At 42.8% G+C, this 21,061-nt stretch overlaps 1 protein-coding gene across 1 annotated transcript; it reads left to right on the plus strand.

Moving 5' to 3' along the window:
- Positions 1-1,664: 1,664 nt before the first annotated feature.
- On the plus strand, positions 1,665-19,848 carry LOC105434262 (protein gooseberry). The gene is made up of 6 exons (XM_089076681.1): positions 1,665-2,332; positions 8,945-9,258; positions 9,896-10,025; positions 14,057-14,228; positions 14,526-14,807; positions 18,230-19,848. The coding sequence occupies exons 1-6, from the start codon at positions 2,278-2,280 to the stop codon at positions 18,501-18,503; spliced, it is 1,227 nt and encodes a 408-aa protein (XP_088932807.1). The 5' UTR covers positions 1,665-2,277; the 3' UTR covers positions 18,504-19,848.
- Positions 19,849-21,061: the final 1,213 nt, after the last annotated feature.

Consider the following 21,061-nt stretch of genomic DNA (forward strand, 5'->3'; position numbering starts at 1 on the left):
AACAGAATTATCGTCGTAGCCGATACGCGTCAGGGCTTGACGCGTGTATTAATGCGGCGCGGGTCCTAAGGCCCATTGTGCCAGATTGCGATGCTCGTCCGAGCGAGTCCTCGCGGCTTTTCGGTCGATGTCCGAAGTGATTACACGCGAATCAGATGAGGTGGCTTCGCCGCGGCGGGGAGCCCGTCCGAAATGTCTAATGTCCCAGGAAGAAAGAAAGAAATGGTGATCGTGCTCCGCATGCGAGTTCTAGGACCCGGTGCAACCTGTTTCTCTTTTTTTTTTCGAGGCCCGACTTCTCTGCCGAGATCTCTCTTTCCCGTCACCCGCTTTCCCCGTTCGTCCATCCTGGACGATGATTCTCACGGACCGAGAGTTATGACGGTTACCTCTTTTCTTTCTTTTTTTATTTAATACGCGGCATTAATAATTACGATCGGCATTAATTACACGGAGATGTAAGACGATATCGTCGCGATCGCGCTATTACACGTCGCCGGAGCGGCATGAGAAGAATCAAGGACGCGGAAAGAGGAGCGCGCGTCCGTGCAAAATGCCGGATTCCGCCGCCGGCATTCCGCCGTTCCATTTTCCGCCTTCGTCTCGGGCGGAAGCTCTCAGCGATGGAATCCCGCGATTCAATTAAACGCACGATTACTCGGCAAACGTAATTAATTTTAATTAACGATGCGCGCCGAATCGCGACTGCGGGATCGTGTACGCGCGCGGCAGCGACCCCCTCCGAACCCCGCACGATCTCATTGGCGGGATCACGCGATCCGTGATGGCACGGAGGCGGTCGGGCGGGTTTCACGACGAGAGAGTGTCGACGGCCGCGCGGCACTCCGTGTGAATCAAAGGGAGATTAGATATCGTAAATTTGTACCGGGGCCCGCGCTTCTTTTTTTCCTCCGTGCCGTTACGAAATCGACTCGGTGGGCTCATAAGTCGTATAAGTCGCGATGCGCAGATTCTAAAATCTGCAACTAATCGCTCAGCATTGGAGGGATGTTAGAAGATTAAGTCGGATGTAATATTATATGCTACATCGAGTAGTATGTAGTATATATTGTGATGTTATATTTTTTTTTTGTTAAGATAAAATTGTCAAAAAATGTAAATTAGGTGAAATCAGTGAAATATTTATATAAACATATTTTTTAATATTTACGATATTTATAAGTATATTTTTTATATTAATTGTCGGATTAAAAATTAATAAAATTATTTACAGAAATTCTTCAAAATATTGCAAAGATATTAAAGAAACAATATGAACATCACGTTTCACCTGCAATACAATAATCGTGACGAGTAAAAAGTAAAAAAATAATAATAATTCTGTCTTAAATTGTGAGCAAAAATATATATACTAAATCGAACCTGCACATCGTTATTGTTTTTAACATAAAACGTAACACAAAGATAAAAGCTGTTTAGAATTATTCATTCTTTACGAGTCGCATTACAAATTGTCGTGAAATCAAGCACGATAGTGATACTCCTTGCCATTAAACCGCAAAAATGTGAAATCTGGAAAAATATGGAATTCGTTTTATTGGTCGCAAATCGCGAGCCGCGTCGAATCCGCGGAGAAAATCGACGCGGATCGGCCGCTCGGAAGCTCGCGATATCGATATCGCCAACCACCACGGGAGGGTAAGTCGAGCGCGAACGCGACGAACACGTTCTCGCTCGTGGGTGGCGTGGTGGAGGAAGGTCTGTTCTTCAAGGCGGAGTTGGACGTGCGACCACCTCCAGCGCGGCGAGATCACCTGGCAGGTGACCAATGCAGCGGCGCCGATAAAAGCCATGAAAGAGCAGACGGCTGGGACCGTCGGCTGGTCGTTTCCTCAAAGGGGCCCCACGACGAAGGCGGAGCCTTCCTCGTCGGAGGCTTACCTCCTTTCGTGCCTGCCTTTCGTTTCTTTTGCGTGCCCTCAACGATCGTGACCGGAGGAACCGGCAGTTCGAGCCGAGACCCCGGAGCCAACAGGTCCGTTCTGCTTAGCGTCAAAGCGAAATTAAAAAGAAAAAGAGAGAAAGGGCGGCGAGCCCCCTTTCATTCCGGTCCTTCACGGTGGAGGCGAAGTCGAGTGTCATCGTTGTTGCCGTTGGACGCTGCTCATCATCGCTGGGCACGCGTGAGGAAGTGAGGATTCGACTTGTGAATCGGATTGTGAGCAGGCTCGATATCGACGGAAGTGAGGATCCTTGGTGTGGTTGGTGCTGCTGGCGAGCGAAACGGAAAGGGATCCTGGAAACAGGAACAGCTAGATGGCAGTCAGCACTATCAATATGGCACCTTACTTTACTGGTTATCCTTTTCAAGGTAAGAATTTTAATGTCATTTCATGTCCGATAATTTACGCCTACAGTGGAGAATGTGATTTTGAAGCGATTTTCTGTATCTTCTTAGTTTCTGCATCAGTGTCTTAGCTTCTAAATCAGTAATTCGAAATAATTCATATTACTCAATCGAACAATTTTGAAGATTGTATGAAAATAATTAAATAATTAAATTTATAAAGAAGATTATTTAATATGTGGGGAAAAAGTTCTTAATAATTCGCCAATAATGTAATAAGTAAAGTAGAGTGCTCGCATTTCTGTTCAATTTACGATTACTTGTATATATCAATAAATTAATAGGAAATTAATAAATAAATTATATAATGTAATGTAAGCAGTAAAGATAAAGTAATCGATATGATTATTTACATTGATAATCACACTCTTTCTTAAATTACTTCAAAAATTATATAAAAGTTCAAACATAATTTTATTTCGCTTTTATATGAAGATTCTTCCTTGGCGCTTCTTACACAAGGAACAAATACTGTTGTACATTAATTTAATTAGAATATATGAATTATGAAATATAAACCTATCAAAGGCGCGGGTCATTTTTATTTGAGCCTCGACTCGACAACCACCACGCGTTCACGTTTAGTTCACATCTAGATCTTCCAACAATTTCAATTTTTCTTCCAAAAGTTGGCTTTACAGATACTTAACTCAGTTAAGAAGAAATAACACCATTCCACTATTCTTAGAAACTCTTCCTCATCGAGGACGTCTCGCAGTTAAAGTCAGCGCGAGTTTCACGCTGACGACGCTCGACGCCCGTCGGCGTTTCCGCAACGCCGCATATATTTTACAGCCTATGTTAATCGTTTTACGATGCGCTTTGACAGAATTATTCTTTGCGTCTGCCGGTGTGTGCGTGTGTGCGACTCCCGATGGGCAACTCTGTCTTCTTTACAACACCGTTACTGTCCGATCCGCGCTATCGGTCTGTCCGATTAATTCAACTTGAGAGCTTATCGCTCTCAAGCGAAAACTTACGGCGGTTGGTATCGTTGCGTAATCCGGATGTAAAGACTAATCTGCACAAACGTCGGTGTTTCGCAATGTAACGCGTGGCGCGTCGGCTATAATGATTTAAGACCTGGAAAGAAAGATATGAGAGAGAGAGAGAGAGAGAGAGAGAGAGAGAGAGAGATTGTGCATAAATAATCGTACAGAAGCACGTACGTCGTTCTGCATTGTGTAATTTATGAGTTATGGAACAGTGCGCGCGCGACGCCGACGTATAAATTTCGAGGGGCAGTTTGAGCTAAGGGATAATGGACTAAAAGAATATGCTATTTTCAGTCTTCGTATATCTATTACGTATTTAAATGAAGAGACCAACTCCTTTAGCTCCGTAAAGAGGCAATAAAAAGGATGACGGAAGTCTCATTTTTTTTTTCTTTTCTTTTCTTTTCAATAATTCAATAATATTACATAATAATATAATACACATCATACATTATTTATTCTTCTCCTCCAATCCGTCACTTTTATGTGACTATTATCTCGTTAAAAGTAACCTAAAATAAAATTGAAAATATTTGATTTTCTTCCTTTCTCATTTGTTCCGTCCGCACAATGCAGAAAGAGGACCCATCCGGATGATCCGGATCGCTTTTACTCACGTGCGCCTTTAAATCCCGATTGTTTATCCATCCCGAGATGTATGCGGGACGAAAGTGAGAGAGAGAGAGAGAGAGAGAGAGAGAGAGAGAGAGAGAGAGAGAGAGAGAGAGAGAGAGAGGCGGAGAAGGAAAAGCTACTTTCGAATATAGTTCGACACACAGGTCCGCACGTGGTGGGCGTCGGTACGTTGAAAGAGAGTTCTGAGGTGGTACCCCGTATCCCATACCCATGGGTACCTAATGTCTGATATCGGATAGGCCCCGGGCGACGGCACGTTGATTGAAGTCCTCGCGCGACTCGGAACTTACATCGCACGCACTAAGTACATGCATCCCTTCGGTACATGCGGTTACTCCCACTCAGGTACGCGTGTGCACCTTCCGCTCTCATCCTCTCTGATTCCTCATCCGGGGAGGCAGGAGGAGGGGACAGAGGGGGGAGCGGGGGGGGGGGAAAGGGAGGACCGATTGTCGGCATTCGTATATCGTCGGCAGATTGCATAATCGACGCAACGGAACTTTCGTCGCTCCGCTCGGTGCCTGCGAAATTGACCCTTTGCTCCTCCCCACGGAGGAATCGTTTCGGAACGCTCGATAATTATCTGTCGCAGCTCGGAAACGATATGTCTTTTATGAACCAGGAAGATGTACATTGATCCGGTCATACTTAAAAATTAGTTAATGATGCGCGAAAACGCTTTATTAATTCTCTCCTTTTGTGCGCGTTTTATTTATATATTGCCAATATACAAGAAATTTGTGTTTTTTTTTTTATTCAAACGGTATGCAAAATGGAATGGATTAAATTCATATTTTTTTTTTTTTTTCGTGTTAAATATATAATTTTAACACGATGTAGTAGATTCACATTCGAAAGCTCTTTCTCATTTATTCCTTAAACATTATCGGTCCATTCATCGATAATCAGAAACGCCAGATGAAAGGATGCGCGATTGAAATGGCTCGGAGAGACTGTTGTCGTAATTGGATGATGATCGGCTACACAGTTAAAAGCCTCGAATAACAAATTTAGCGATCATATCCTGTAATTCTTGCGGGCCGTGAGACGTTCCGCGTACTTCATCATGCGAAAATTGGAGCGATCGCATACCTCGATGAGGCGATCCTTAATGAGATTCAATTAATACCCAGATAACACGTTGTTATTACCGCTTAAGAGCGATAAGGGGGCCGCGACAGAGGGACGCAGGGGATGCATTACCATAAAGAAAAGTCTCGTAGAGAGCGTAATTGTACGGCTCGCGGCTCGTGAATCGCGGTAGTGTCGCGATCGCAAAGTACAGTGCGGCCCGGCTCTTCGCACGTAATAATTTATCGAGGCCGATCGGCAAGGGAAAAAGGTTTAATTGACGTCTCACGACACGCGGATAATGAACACCCGGCGACGGGTGCATGCCGCAATTATTTCGGAATTCTCTAAGCACCTCCGTGTCTAAGAGCACCCTCGGCCCGGCGAGGCCGCCGCTGCCTCGCAGGTAAAAATTAACGATGCGCGACGCTTCGTCGAGCGAATTCAAATCAGACACGGGCCCTCCCCCCCTCCCCCCTCCCCTCCTCGCTATCTCGTCACGTCCGCACGCGAATCATGGACATTAAGTCTTGATCGCTGAACAATCAATCGCCCGTTATCAATAATTCATGCTGGAAATTATTTCTTTCGACCGTTTTACCGAGGCGAGGAGCGGGGTCTCGGGGCCCGACGATCGTACGGGGTGGTCCTTCCTACGGAGGGAACGAGCCTCGCGAAAATGACTGCCGCGATCGCGCCATAATAAATTACGTGAGCACATAAATCACTCACCAGCTGCTTGGATTAAATTGTCCTCTCGAGACAGTCGTTTTGTTACAGCCAAACTTGATGCCGCGGCATTAAAAAGGAGGGAGAAGGAAATACTCCGCAGGGAGAGGGTGTTCCTCTTCAGCGTTCATTTATTCTTCTCTTTTTGCTTTTTTGCTTCCGACCGTTATCGTCGTACGTTGCTTCGCTGCACTTTACAGAATCTAGACAAAGGCACAGAGAGTAGATTCCACAGAGGTATAAATCACTTCGATTTCCGATCGGAAAGAATAGGCAATAGACGGGCTTTTGCAATCGATACCGGGACTAATCGCGCGAAACGCAATGGGAAACTCGCGAGCGTACGCGGCGTTCCGCAGGAATGCGCCGAACAATATTCATCGGCGGGTAGGGAACAAAAACGCGAGTAAAGGGCCCGCTCGCACGGGCGCTATATTCAACTTTCGATTCCGTGACTCGAGTTACGATCGCCGGAGCTCGCAAGAGCTGCATGGCATATGCATGCGTACGTCTTGCACGTGCGACGAATGGCAGTCTGGCATTCTCGGCATTCACCTCGTGCCACGGCACGGATTTTCTTCTCTAGCAATCTTTTTGTAATCCGGAGATCTCGATGAGAAAATTCATCGAGAAAATCACTATTAGCTCTGTCTTTAATTATCTTTCTCGTGTTAATCGGTTATCTTTGCCTCTCATCGAAGGTGGTGCCCACGAAGGGTGTATTAATTAAGATAAAAGAAAATGTCTTTATCATTTTGAGAAACAAGAAACTGTCGCCCGTCGAGATCTTTGTACCTTTTTCTATCTCCATTAATCGAAGCGATTTCAAATTTCAATTTTATCTAATACAATTTTAATACAATTTATCTAATTGTCTTATCTAATCTAATCTAATAAAATCATATGTTACCCACTTAATATATTAGCTTATTATTGAATTTATTTAACATCTCGATGTTCATCGTTATCAGTCTTTAGCTAATTTTTTCCAAATTCATGCCACGAATATCCGTGGTGCTCACGCGCCTCGAAGAGGCCGCCTCGTCGTCGCTATCGTCGTCGTCGTCGTCGTCGTCGTCGTCGTCGTCGTCGTCGTCGTCGTCGTCGTCATCGTCGTCGTCGTCGGCGGCGACGGCGGCGGCGGCGGCAGCGGCGGCGGCGGCGGCAACGGCGGCGGCGGTCGGCGCCTTTTGATCTTGCCTGTAATCCCGTCGGGCCCCGCGGCCTGACTGACGTCATACACCGGAGAGGTGTCCGGCGGGACCGTAACCTGGCCTATACACACCGGCACAGCCGGTGTGTAGGAGTGTGTGCGTTGCACGCACTCGCGGATATGTCCTTACCGAGCGCGAAGGGGTCCCGGGGGAGGGGAGGAGGGGACGGGGGCACGGGCGGCAGAAGGCGTGGGGCGGCGGAGGGGAACGGAGGGGGATGTAAATCTCTGGGACTCGTGATGAACGACGAAACGGGACTACTTTTGTGCCGGAGAGCTCGACGCGCCCGGGAAGGGGGTCGTCTTTTGAATTACGCCGTGGTAATTAGCGGATTCCTTAGGTCCCGCGCTTCTCGCAGCAGGTAGCCGACTGAGAATATATCACGAACTGGCGCTGCGCTAGCGCACGCCGGTCCCTGATGCGAAAATGTTTAGATTGCCGAGGACTCGCGCGATCCAAGCGAGTCCTCCTTCGAGATCTGCTCATTTTGTCATTAAAAGCCGCCGCGTTAAACCTAACGCTTTCTTGCTTGCTTTTAGGTAATTCAGAGCGGACACATTTCATCGTGTGTAAGAGTAATGTAATATAAAACATATAGGCGAAATCTAGTTACATTTTAAGTGTAGAGACGTGTATTAGCAAAAACACATTTTTTAAATTCCCTTTTAAATAATCGACTAGCAGAAATATATAAACATGTTAAAAAAAAATGTCCAAATTATTTTATTGAGAAACCGATTATAATAACGTTTTGGATTTATCTTCAAGAGTTGTAACATCTTGCTGTAAAAAGAACGTCACGATCGGTCAAATCTCCGATCCGGCGGTCACACGCAGCATCCGCGAGACGCAGCATAAGCGCGCCTCTTCTCATATGCAAAGCTTCCTTTATGTAAATAGGTACAAACACGTAGGATACGGCCGTGCCCCCGGTTGTCCGTCGGGGACCCTCTCATTGTCCCCGCGCGCGAAAGAGAGAGCGCTTTTAAGGCTCTCCGGGCTTTTAAGACCGCTTTACCTCGACGCCCCTCTGTCTCCCTCCCTCTCCTCCCTCCCCGTCGTCCATGGCTTTTACTACTCCGTGCAAAACCAGGGCCGTAACTCGTGACGCGGACCTCTTTCGTGGTTTTCTGAGGCACGCGAGGTCCACCTTCGTTGTAAGAGCCACCACATCCGCGCGCATCTCATTCCGCTTCTTTACCTCTCTTTGTCGCTCTGCCCCGTTGCGTGTTACGTCGTTTGTTTAACTTTGCGATTATAATTAAGTTAATTAAGGGGGATGTCGTGGAAGGGAGGAAGGTGGGCTAATTACCGGTAATTAGCGGTGTTTGAGCGGCACCTCGCGTGTCGCCGCGCTTTGTCCGCTAAGCGACCCTCTTTTGCGCGAGCTGCAATCTCCTTCGTTCTTCATCTTCTCCGTCACTTTTGTGCGCGTGACTCCGCTTATTCTCATTTAAAAAAAATACCCGCGCCACTCTTGCACACACCGTCGCGTTGCATTGTATTTAGCCGAGAAAACACGCTATTTTTCCTCGGCTTCGTTACCATGCACGTTTATCCAATGCACGCGGTGGTGTTTTCTTCTCGTTACCGTGGCGTAACATATTTAACTGCGTATACGTAGTTTCGAACGCGGCGATAATTGCTTCGTAGAAACGAGCCCGCAAACAAAAATTGTACTTTTTTGTTACTTCGCGCGCGCGGAAAATTATGCTTTTCAAAGCGGTGACTCCGATTTACATCGGATTTCCCGTTTGATGTCTCCGACACCGAAACATCCGCGTGACGGTCTTTTGCCGATTCCGTTATTATTAAATAATCACGTGCTCAACCCGTCGCTCTCGTACCGTAGAGATAGATGTACTAGGCACAGTTTGCAACGTGACAAGCTATTATGACGAGTAAACGGGTCTGCATTATTGCATTTGCAGGACAGGGTCGCGTGAACCAGCTGGGCGGTGTGTTCATCAACGGCCGTCCATTACCGAACCATATCCGCTTGAAGATCGTCGAGATGGCAGCGGCCGGCGTCAGGCCGTGCGTCATATCGAGACAGCTGAGAGTCTCACACGGTTGCGTCTCGAAAATCCTGAATCGGTATCAGGAAACGGGATCGATCAGACCAGGCGTGATCGGTGGCAGCAAGCCGCGAGTCGCCACGCCGGAAGTCGAGGCGAGGATCGAGGATCTTAGGCGGCAGAACCCTGGGATTTTCAGCTGGGAGATACGCGATAAACTGATAAAGGTCCGTTGATAAAGTTCATATCACTTCACTTTTATTTCTCTATGAAAAAATGAGAAGAATGAAACATGAAAAATAAGATAAAGCTCTTCTCTCATAAAGCAGAATATGTGTCGCTCTTCTCTTAATTTAAATGTAGTTGCAAAAATTTAATGTAAATAAAATACGTTGAATTCAATTTTAAAATATAAAGAATTAAAGTGTTTTTCTTTAGAGTTTATTAAAATATTAGTTTTTTTAAAATATTTCTATCGAAAAGAATAATAATTTTGGCTAAAATGTCTTAAAATTTGAGATTTAAAAGATTTAAAAGATTTTAAAGATAGAAAAATAAAAAATTTTAAATTTAAAAATAATTTTCTTATGCCATCAAGATTTAAGTAGGATGCTTACTGAAAATAATATTGCAAGAATTTTTGATCCAGCATTCAATTTGAACGTTCTAAATAAATATTTTGAATACAACAAAATCATTTTCAGATCTGTATTTCAAACTTTTAGATACTTCACTCAGCAAAATTCCTTTTATGGATGATACTATATTATCTTAATTCTTCATGAGCATATAACATTAATTATTACGAAAAACATGTCGCGTGAAAGAAAAATTATGCTAACTGGTCCAACGCGGTTCTGCCAGCAGGACGGAGTCTGCGACAAAGCCTCGGCACCTTCCGTATCCAGCATCACGAGACTTTTACGTGGGCCAGCCAATCAGACACGTCCCGGCGATGATTTACGCAGGAATCATTCCATCGACGGCATTCTCGGTAAGCGATATAAGTAAGATCTATAATTATTCGATTATTCGTTTTACGATCAAGATTACACGATAAAAGAACGAGATCGCCGCGCTTCTATCGGGAAAGATTTTTAGAATCTACATCCGTATTACGTATCTCGTCGTTTTAACACCGCATAAACCACCGGGTCGAACGTAAATGAAGCGCCCGGGGTTAATCGAGCGATAAGCGTAATTATAGCGTAGTCGTGTGTTAAGTTAATTGAGGCGAGCCGGCCGCGACGATCGTAGCCGTGTGTAGCTCGCGTGCTCGAAACGCCCGATTCAAAATGCGACTCGACTTTATTTTTTCCCCATACGCGCGTAACGCGATCAGGAAGTCGTTGTCGTTTCGTTTATAAAAATCTCTCGAAAGTCGAGGATTTTTAACGCGCTTATAACTACGAGGCTCCTATATGGGAGCGATATAGGAGGTTCAATTACTGATTACGGCAAAGGATGTTATTACGCGGTCGCTTCCCGCGACGTTATCGTTTGTATTTCGTTCATTCCGCGGACGTTAGACGTTAGACACGAGTCTGCGAGAGATGCGTGTAAGCATCCGCACACGTGAGTTCTACTTGCTGAAGTATCCAGCAGTTTCGTGGGCACGCCGGGGATTGGTAGGAATATAGGTCTGGTCGGCGAGCGTAAAGGGGAATTCCTTTCTTTTTTATTTATTACCGGCGGTAAGGGGCGCGAAGAAATATTAGGCGTCCCGTGGCGCGTAGATGTGTCGAGTTTATTACCTTGTCGGGAAGATTTAGTTTTGATTAGACGTATGCCCGAGATTGCAACTTAACGCAAAAAATTCACGAAGGGTACTCGACCTGTTGCTTCCTGTTGCATTGACCAATCTTTTTACGCGTTGTGAAAGCGACTTTCATCTTCTTGACATTATTTACATCACCTCTTAGAAATATTTCAAAGAAGTGTGTCTTGCCCCCCCCCCCCCCACACACACACACACACACACACACACATCCAGGAAGAATTCATTTCAAGGTTCAACTAAAAAATAGCTGGGAAATATTTTAATTATAAGCGACGACAGGTTGGGTATTTCTTCGTTATAAAGACAGTTTTTACATTCCAAATTAGCGATTCAAATTACAAATGCTTCGATAAAAATCGCCAAATACGCATAGTACCCATAGATTTAGATCCTTTATTGGGTTCGCCACGTTTGCAGACCAGGTAAATTATGTATTATGATTCGAACAAAGGGGAGGAACAAGAAGAAAGTCAGGCGCTGTTCCCGCCGCTAATGCATCGCCGCGAAAGAGATGGAAATGAAGAAGAGGAGGAAGAAGCAGAGGAAGACGAGGTCTTTTTGAATGCGCACCTCGAACGCGTAGAACCTTCGCGTCTTTTTATTCGATCGCAGCGTGATGGTTTAGCGCTCATCGAGTCAGCGATGTATCGGATGGAATTATGACGCGGATAGCGAGGAACGGGGGACGAGGAGAGAGAGAGAGAGAGAGAGAGAGAGAGAGAGATAACTTGAGCGATTGATGCACTAATGCGATAATAACACATCATCGTAGTCGAGTAACAAATAGGGATATCTTCCTAGATGCTTTTCCCTCTGAGAATACTCGTCTAGTATTTGAGCAGACAACACACGCACATGCACACTCAATTTAATTTTCCATTCTTCTTTCGTCATACATTAATCTCTTTTTTTTTTTTTTTAGAAGAAAATAGTAGAAATTAAATGAATGATTAAATATAAAGCGACAAAATGAGAGATAGCGGATAATCTAGTAGATCGGATGCACGATGCAATCAACGCGAGGGAACTTAAAAGGTCTCACAAATACACACTTCAATCATTTCGCCTCGCGTCCATTCATCTTCCATACACCTTTCTCCCCTCGCCGGCATGTCAGTCCCAGAATGCAAGATCACCCGGCGGTTCCGGTAGCCAGGAACACGCGCGATAAATAATCCCGCGGTCTGTCTCTCCTGAAAAAAGAAATCGGGAGGAACGATCGCGGGGGGACGAGAGAGAGAGAGAGAGAGAGAGGGGGGAGAGGGAGAGGGAGAGAGAGGGACAGATCGGGCGTTAGTGCGTGCTGAGAAGGAGGAAGTCAGGTGGAGCAGAGTCGGATGAGAACGTGAGAGAAGAAATCGGATGGAACGGCCAGGAAGAGCGAGCAGTCGAACCTGAGGAACGAGACGACGAAGATGGCGAGGATTCCTCGACGGTGCGAGGAGGACGGAGAGGGGCTTCGCGCGCATATATATTCCTACGCGCGGGGCACAACCGCGGCGTGTGGTCTTCCTCGGCTTCGTACCCGGCCGCCTGCCTCTAATCTTACAAACCGCCAACAACACACCCCGTGCCCGCCGTTTTGTTCGCGGAAACACAACGGCACCCTCTATTGATTTAGATGCTCTTACTGCGGGGCAGACTCGTGATTGAGACCTCCGCCGTTCGTCGCGCCCGGGACGATCGCCTCGCCGGTCATCTCTCCGATAGTAATTGTTATTTAGCATCTTCCCCGACGGTCCTTCCCGACGGTGCTTGACTTCGATGATTCTCTGGCAAATGCAGCGCGACGTCTCGCGATTGCTATGGACCCGGTCTTCCCGGTCAAACAGTTACGAAAGCAGTAAATTTTAGCAGTAAATTTTAGTACTAGATATATCGCGATCTATGTATTATTATTTTTTTGTCATATATAAAATTATAAAAATTTTCTTTTGTATTACTAAAATGTATAAATATAATTTGTTTGAATATCGTGTACGCATTGTAATGCATTGTAATGCATTGTAATGTAACAATAAATTTGAATGTGATTTTACATTTAGTATATAGTGTTTTAGTATATATGAAAGTTACAGGTGGTTACAATTATTTTTCGATGCGCTTGGTCCCAAATTCATGAAGTTTCAGCGAGCGCTGATAGCTCGTGAAAAGCGTTACAATCCCGAAAAATCGTTTGGCATGCTTCTGAAAGTCTCGCGACGATTTACGAGCGCGCGGCAGTCTTTAATCTGGCAGGAACCGCCATGCACTTCGTGGTTCTCGAATTCTGGCTAATGTTCGCGCAGGTGCTATTGATTTAGATGTTCATCCCCGTCGGTCGATCGACTTAATCCGAGAATAAGTTTGTAAATTATAGAGTGCAGCCTATAAAAGAGAACAAAAGGCCCCTGATGCTACCTTAATACGCTCAAAAATTAACATACTCTAGTCAGTAAAAATGTCCACTGCAATTTATGAGAGAAATTTTGCTCTTGTGAGAAGAAATCACCGAGTGTACAATAAAAATAATAATAAATAAAACGTCGGATGAATTTTCAAAATAAAGAAAAAAATTAAATTACATTATTCACAGCAAATCTCGTTGGTTGAAGTAGCTATAATATTATCGATGTAGTCGTTTGAGATCGGTGTAACAACGCGGGACAAACCGTGGAGAACAAATTAGGTCTGAAAGGGTTACAAATCAAACTCGAAATTCCATAAATAGTGTCTCGTGGGGTCCAGACAACGATTCCCCTTCGGAACGTACCACGGGCTTTCGTTTAGCTCGAGTGGGACGGGACATGTCAAAGAACTTAATTTCTTCGCGGCGGACCCTAATTTCTTCGGTGTTTTAGTTTAGTATAGGTTCGGCCGGGCACGGCTGTAATCAGAAGGGTCTTAATGGTGGGTTGCTGAGACCGGCGTGTGAACTGTGGGCGTGAACGACTCGCTTCCTATCTTCGGTATCTGACGTGCAGCACGTGCTGGACCGAGAGATGCTCTCGCCGCTATTAAGGAAACGCACGCTCGCGTCCTCCTCTCGAGAACTATCGACGATGTTTTAACGCGAGTTTCCCGTAAAAGAGTAGAACGTGTGCCTTTTCGTTAAACGCATCACATTTTTACAAACGAGAGGATAACGAGCGGTTTTATCTTCCTCGAGTCAAGTTCACTGATAATTGACACGTAGATTCTTAAATTAAAGATTCAATGACGAGATTGAGTATTAAAAGGCACGATCTTTGATTATGTGTTTTCAGCTGGGAGTAGCGGCGATGATTCCGACACGGAAAGCGAACCTGGCCTCCCGTTGAAGAGGAAGCAACGCAGAAGTAGGACCACCTTTACTGGAGAACAACTGGAGCAACTGGAAGCGGCTTTCCATCGGACGCAATATCCTGACGTGTACACCAGAGAGGAACTGGCACAAAAGTAAGTTCTTTCTTTAAGAATGCTCTTTATTTATTTAAAGGAAAAATTATACGTTAAAGTAAAGCAAAAGAAAAAAAATATCCATGTAATATTAAATTAGCTGCATCGATTACTTCTTTTGTAAAATTATATATAAATTATCAATTCTTAAAAGATAAAACTTAAATTTAAATTTGAAATTGCACGCTGCAACAGAAAGGTGCAAAATCGTAATCGTTGTAGATTTTGTGATAACAATAGATTTACATTATTCATGTTTTTCACCAATATTCTGTGGGTGTCCTTTCTTTGTTACAGAACAAAGTTAACAGAGGCGCGAGTACAGGTCTGGTTCAGCAACAGACGCGCCAGGCTTCGCAAACAGCTGAATAGCCAAGCAAGCCTGAACGCCTTCAACATGAATCTACCCTTCCAAACCCAACACTACGGCAACGGTGCTGAGAGCTATCAGAGTTATGGGCAAGCGAGTGTTGCTGCTGCCGCAGCAACCACCGCCAGCTATTCTCAGCATTACAACTACGGGGAGAACTACTACGCGGCGCAGCAGCAATGGCCGCGGGCGACACCGGAGAATTACGGGTAAGTTTTAGAAAATCATATATATATATATATATATATATATATATATATATATACGTTCGTTCAAATATACATTTTATAAGGGGATCAAACAAAAAGTGAAGAGTCATATTAATTGCGTGAGATAGATATTAAGAAAATCGTTGCTGATTTTTTTCGTGTGAATCTTTTCAGAGTTAGATATTAGATATTCCGTTAAATTCTTTGGGTAATATTTTTTATTTTTTTTATTTTTTTTTTTTTTCGTTTTAATATGTCATCGTTTCACACAGATCTTGGCGACCATTTCGCAAACATTGCTATTTACAGGAAAATTTAATTTTATTACTATTTTGTCGTTATTACAATCGCTAATATTCGTTATTTATCCGTTTTCCGAGCGATCCGAGCGATCACGTGGATATACAATGTGACATCTCTTATCCGTGAGCATCCCCGCGACGATTATCCGCGATCGGTCGTCGCTACCTCGCAGCAGCGCCGCGATCGGTTAAAGCTGGATCACGGCGCGCAGGAACGTATATACCCCGCGTCGAAGGATCAAGACCCGGCTTGGATTATTAGCCGGTAGCGTTTCATTACGGAGGCCCAAGAAGCAACATAATTGAGGACCACACAGAAAACGTGTCGGTAGGGCCCTATTGGCTCTCCTTCTTTCGCTTCCTCGTTCTCCGTGCTCTCCGTCTCTTCTCATCTCGCGCTTTCCCCCCCCCCCTCTCTCTCTCTCTCTCTCTGCTCAAGTGAATCGGCTCGTCCGCTCGGCATGTAACAACACACTGTAGCAACCCGGCCACCGGAGCAACCTGTTATTACGCCACAATGGCTGAATTAATTGTTCGAAACACCCCGGCCTCGCCGTCTTTATCTCCGCGTGTTGCAGCGCGCGCCTCTTTCTCGCGGCGATGTTCCGAGCTTACTGTCTCGCTTGGGCCCCTTTGGGCCTACAACGGCGGACTGGCTTACCATGCCGAACCATCACGTGGCGCACGGAGCGAAGCTTTGCCGGTTTTAAACATCCGGGATAATGCTCGTGGACCCCCGGTGGAACGTCAGTCTATCTCGTGGGGGGTCCCACTTCGTGGTCGGCGCTCTTTCTCCCTCTCGAGTTCGAGCGAACGATTTCGTTGCTCTCGATGACTGTCGCAGTTTTTGCTGTTACACGTTTAGGCAGAAACTACGAGCTGTCGTGGAACGACTGTGAGTCACGTTAACAATGCATTCCTTCCGAGAAGAGAAAGACAAGTTCCACCACCAGGAAATATCAATCTGTGTTTCTCGACTACCATGGAAACTATACCAAAACGGCAAAAAATAAATTAGGAAACAATCCTGTTAACTTTTTAACAGAAAAAAAAGACAAATTTTGATAAAAAGTATTCTACATTTTAATAGCATGGAAATTATTATAGGATGTAATCACGAGTTTAATTTTGATTTTGAAAAATTAAGACAATTTCTTTGATATAAAAAAATTTCTTTGAGATATTAAAAATTGTCTTATTTTATAAAGTAAAGTTAACGTTTTTCTAAATTTTTCAAATGATGCGGGAAGAAACTCAAAGTCAGCTTATCTTTACAGAATATTTAATGTAAATTCCATACTTTATTTGATGGTTCCGATTTGAATTCCGGCGAATCACGAGCTGTAAATTTCGGCCGCTAAATTCTTAAGAATTCGTTAACGTGACTATAGAAAAAAAATTTGATTTGTGGACGGAGAGGGAGACATTCTTCTGCATGAAAAATAGATTCGTAGGGCGGAGTACGGTCGATAAATCGCGCGGCTTCCGCCAGAAACGTCGCGTTTACCTTTTAAATAAAGAAAAAGAAAAGAAAAGAGAAATGAAGTTATAGTGTGAACTAGGCCCAACACTGGTAGAATTTAGAATGCTTAATGTGTCATGGCAAAACGCTCAAAGGACCGACTTCGTTTTACAATCGTACGCTCTAATCGTCTCAAAATATCAATGCGTTTCAAGTTTACTTAAATGAAGAATTGATTTTTTTATGGCGTTATTTAATTTCACTTTTTATATCAATTATTTTTTTTAATACTTCATCCATCTGTTAGTATTTTTACATATATTTCAATATTAAAATTTATTACTATTAGAGAGAGAGAGAGAGAGAGAGAGAGAGAGAGAGAGAGAGAGAGAGAGAGAAATTTACTCTCTAAATTGTTTCTCTAAATGGATGCTTGATCTTCTGGCGCGTTGTTTGTCCGTTTATATATTTAAATAATAATAATTGTCTTCTAAGCATAATCAATAAAAAATAATGGTACGATAATAAGAGCAACGGCGAAATTTTATTATCCACGGGACAACGATCTGAGATTCTTAATCACGATGGTGTATCGGAATGCTCAAAGGGCCGCAACGGTGTTTGGAAATCGGTCGCTGCCGCCCCCGACACGCCCTAACCGATTCGCAGAGCGTGTGTGAGTGCGGTATCGCCTTGCAAACGGCGGTAACCACTTTGAGAGAGAGAACCACACGCCGGAATTTCATTTTCGTATTACCGCATGTGGACACCTTTCACCATTGTAACACCGCGACTTCATCGTATCGCAGCGCAACTCCCCACGGGCCCGTATTGCCTGCGCACGTACAATAGTTAATTTATATTCAAGATATCGAACGGAGATATAATTACAAATATCAGCGAGTAATATATTCCTTTGACTGCCGATTTACATCTGCGGCTCTCGTGAGAATATCCCTTCTTCTATCAATATATTTAATAAGCTTGTCGATTGATACATCATATTCACAATTTTACAATTTTAATAAATCATTGTCGACAATGAATCCTTTCTCAAGCCTATTTAAAATCAAAATTGAAAGTTGAATATTTTTTTTACTATTAACAGAAATACATACGTAGCGATTGTAAAATCTTGCAAAATTATTCATTTTTTTTGCAATGTCATTTAGGAAAAGCCATAGATTGTAATCAATACAGAAAATAAAAATATAAACTCTGCGTATTATTTAAACCCGATTGCACCAACAATATTTTGGCTTTAAGCAAGATTTAAAACTTTAAATTTGTTGTATCAAAGTGAAATATAATCCGCTTTAATTTACTACACTAATCTTAATAAAATAAGCGCAAATCATTTTAGATGTTATTTTTGTTTTGATACAACAAATTTAAATCTTGCTTCAAAGTCAAAATATATCGTTGGTGCCTTAATAAATCAATAATCAAATTATAATTAATACACACACACACACACACACACACACACACACACACACACACACACACACACACACACACACACACACATATAATTTGTGTTTAATACAAATATATGAAAATAGAGGAAGTGACCGAAAAATAAGTTTTATTTTACCGTTTTTACGTTGTCTTTTACTTTTTTCTCGTAAGCGAACGCTTGATCCCACCTGTTGCAGATTGTTCAACGCCTCTCATTACGGCAGCAGCAATCTTGCTTCGAACCTGGCTGCTTCCACCAATCTTAATTTGGGCAGTCTGGGCGGTAGCGTCAGTCCGACTGCGTCCAACATGAGCGCCTGCATGGTGCAAGGTGGTGCATCCTCTTCCGGGGGGGTGCCAGTCTCCACGGGGATGGCGCCGCACGTAAATCCGCACAGTCCGAGCGAGGCAAAGAGCGGATTTCCATACCTCGGCGGCATCGACTCTCAGGTTTGCGGAAGAGTTCACTGAATTTAACCCCCGAGGATCGAATCAGTTATAGTAAAAAGACCGTTCGAAAAGTCTTACTCTCGTTACTGTTATTTATTTTGTTTTATTTTATTTTTTTTTTATGCTTGTAATTTGTATTGGTAAAAATATATTGCGCGCGTTTCTGAAATATTTCTGGTTGAGTATATATTCTGTAAGAATACACTTCTCTTGCTCGGCCTTTGTTATTAACCCTTTCGCTACTTTTTCGTGAAACGAAATCGTAAATACTATCGCCGACTCACTTTCTCTTTCTCTCTCTATACATATATATATAGTTGTATATTACTAAACATTAAATTTATATACAGATTTGTTAAAGTAAATTTTTTGTATAAATTGCATTTTGTTCTTTATCCGAAAATTAATAAAGTAAACTAAAAGTTATAGTGTAACTTAAAAATGTAATTTCATTTAATGTGTGCTGCTGGCGGCCTACACGGCCTTATCGTTTCGTCGTTTTTCGGTCAGATCTGCTGTAGCGAAAGGATTAAGTAATTATTTGCACGATCACATGTTATTACTTTTATTAGAAACTTTAATGAAATGTACTTTTGGCGACGATATTATCACGATATTGTTTCTGGAATGGAATCAACTCTTAATTGAAATAAATGTAAAATGTGTTATATAGTGCTTGAAATTTGGAGAGGAGATTTTTTTTATTTATAAATATGTGTTTGATAATTTATGCGTAAGACGCAAAACAATTGTAAATATTCTATTACCGCTTTATAAATGGTACGCGCAAGCCTTTCCATGGCGAAGCTACTGCATATTTATGATAGAGTTAAACTCACTTAAGTCGCATGCATAGACGCAGGTAAGCCGTTCATCAACTTCTAAGAAGTATCGTAATTATGAAGATTTATTTGTTAGAATGATTAGCACTTGGCAGTTGTACTACGACGATGTATTGAATGCTTTATCGCCTTAGAATTATCTCTTTTTCTATAGTAATAATAAATAAATAAATAAATGCATATGTGTGTGTGTGTGTGTGTGTGTGTGTGTGTGTGTGTGTGTGTGTGTGTGTGTGTGTGTGTGTGTGTGTGTGTGTGTGTGTGTGTGTGTTTGTGTGTGCGCGCGCGCGCGCGAATGATTTTATGGATGAAACTGTACATATTTCTGCATTAGTAGTATTGAATTGTAGAAAAGTTACTAGGAAAAAGAAATATTCTTATTACAAGTCGACGTTGTAATTTCAGCAAATTATTCAATTGGCCAGTTACGTATAATTATTGTACATATCGCACGTAGCATACTGTTAATACGATGTCTTGTATAATGCAATTTATGTTATATAAATAAATGATTACGCGGAAAATTGGCCGTATCCTTTCGTCATACCATTAATTTTTCACCAGCAACTTTAACGCAAGGTAAGTACATTAACTTTCATTATAATGATATCGAATAAAACTAAAAACACTTCTGAATATATAATTGATAAGAAACCCTGGACTGAAACTAATTAGATAGTTTCGAAGGCAACGTTATTTCACTCTCCCTTTTTAGCGCACGACAATATTCGCGAGCAATATTTAAAGAGACAGCCAGCCTAAAAAGCGGTGCGTGCATAATTCGCGATCGGTCCCGAATCGTCAGTCTGCCCCCCGGTTTTCAGCCGCCCCCGCGAACCCGTCGTTGATCACGGGTCTGTCGTCGGAAGACAGTACAGGCCGACGGGGAGGGGGGGGGGGGAGAGGGACACCGCAGGCTTCCATGGACCCCGAAGAGCCGACAATCGGGCGCGCGGTGACAACGAGCAATCAGCCTGCCGTATATCTACGGGTCCTGTCGCCACGCATTTGTGCCCCATTGTGTCGACGAAGTAGGTGGTCGCTCCTTCCCTCTTTCTCTTTCTCTCCCGTTGCCTGCCTCCAGAAATGCCGTAGTACAAGAGTATCACTGTACAACGGTTCGAAGCTCTTGCCGGCTTCTAACTTTTAACCCTTCGTGTTTCATTGAGCGGGCATATTTACGGATATCGTTACACACGTGGGAACACGAACGATTTCAATACGCCCTTATTTAGGGAGAAACATTTACGTCACGATTATCACGTGACATTATATTTATTATTATATTTATGTTTATGTACCGTTGGTAATATTGTAAAATCGTACTTTTAGTAAATATAAATTGTATGTTGACATTGTTTCTTTAAGGTATAATTCAAAGAGCGAGAAGATGAGAGAAGAACTAGTAGTTCAATTTTTAAGCTAATACTAGCTTATTTAAAATGGACAATGATTTTAAATATAATTGAAATATATTGTTAAGAATGACATGTGTTAAGAAGGATATGCTTTAAATATTACAATTATAATTAAATAAATTATGTTTGAAATTCACTATTTAGTAAATAATATAATTTTTACAAGAAATGCATTCAAAGCGATTACATATTATAAATTTTTATATAATTTTTATATAACTATTGTCAATTATTATTTATAATTATTAATCTTTTCTTATATTTCTTTTATTGTGTAAATTATTATTGAGATTAGTAAGATTTATTTTGCTTATTTAGG

Source organism: Pogonomyrmex barbatus, unplaced genomic scaffold (assembly GCF_055798465.1).
Source record: "Pogonomyrmex barbatus isolate J1 unplaced genomic scaffold, ASM5579846v1 scaffold2, whole genome shotgun sequence".
In the NCBI taxonomy this organism is placed as follows: domain Eukaryota; kingdom Metazoa; phylum Arthropoda; class Insecta; order Hymenoptera; family Formicidae; genus Pogonomyrmex; species Pogonomyrmex barbatus.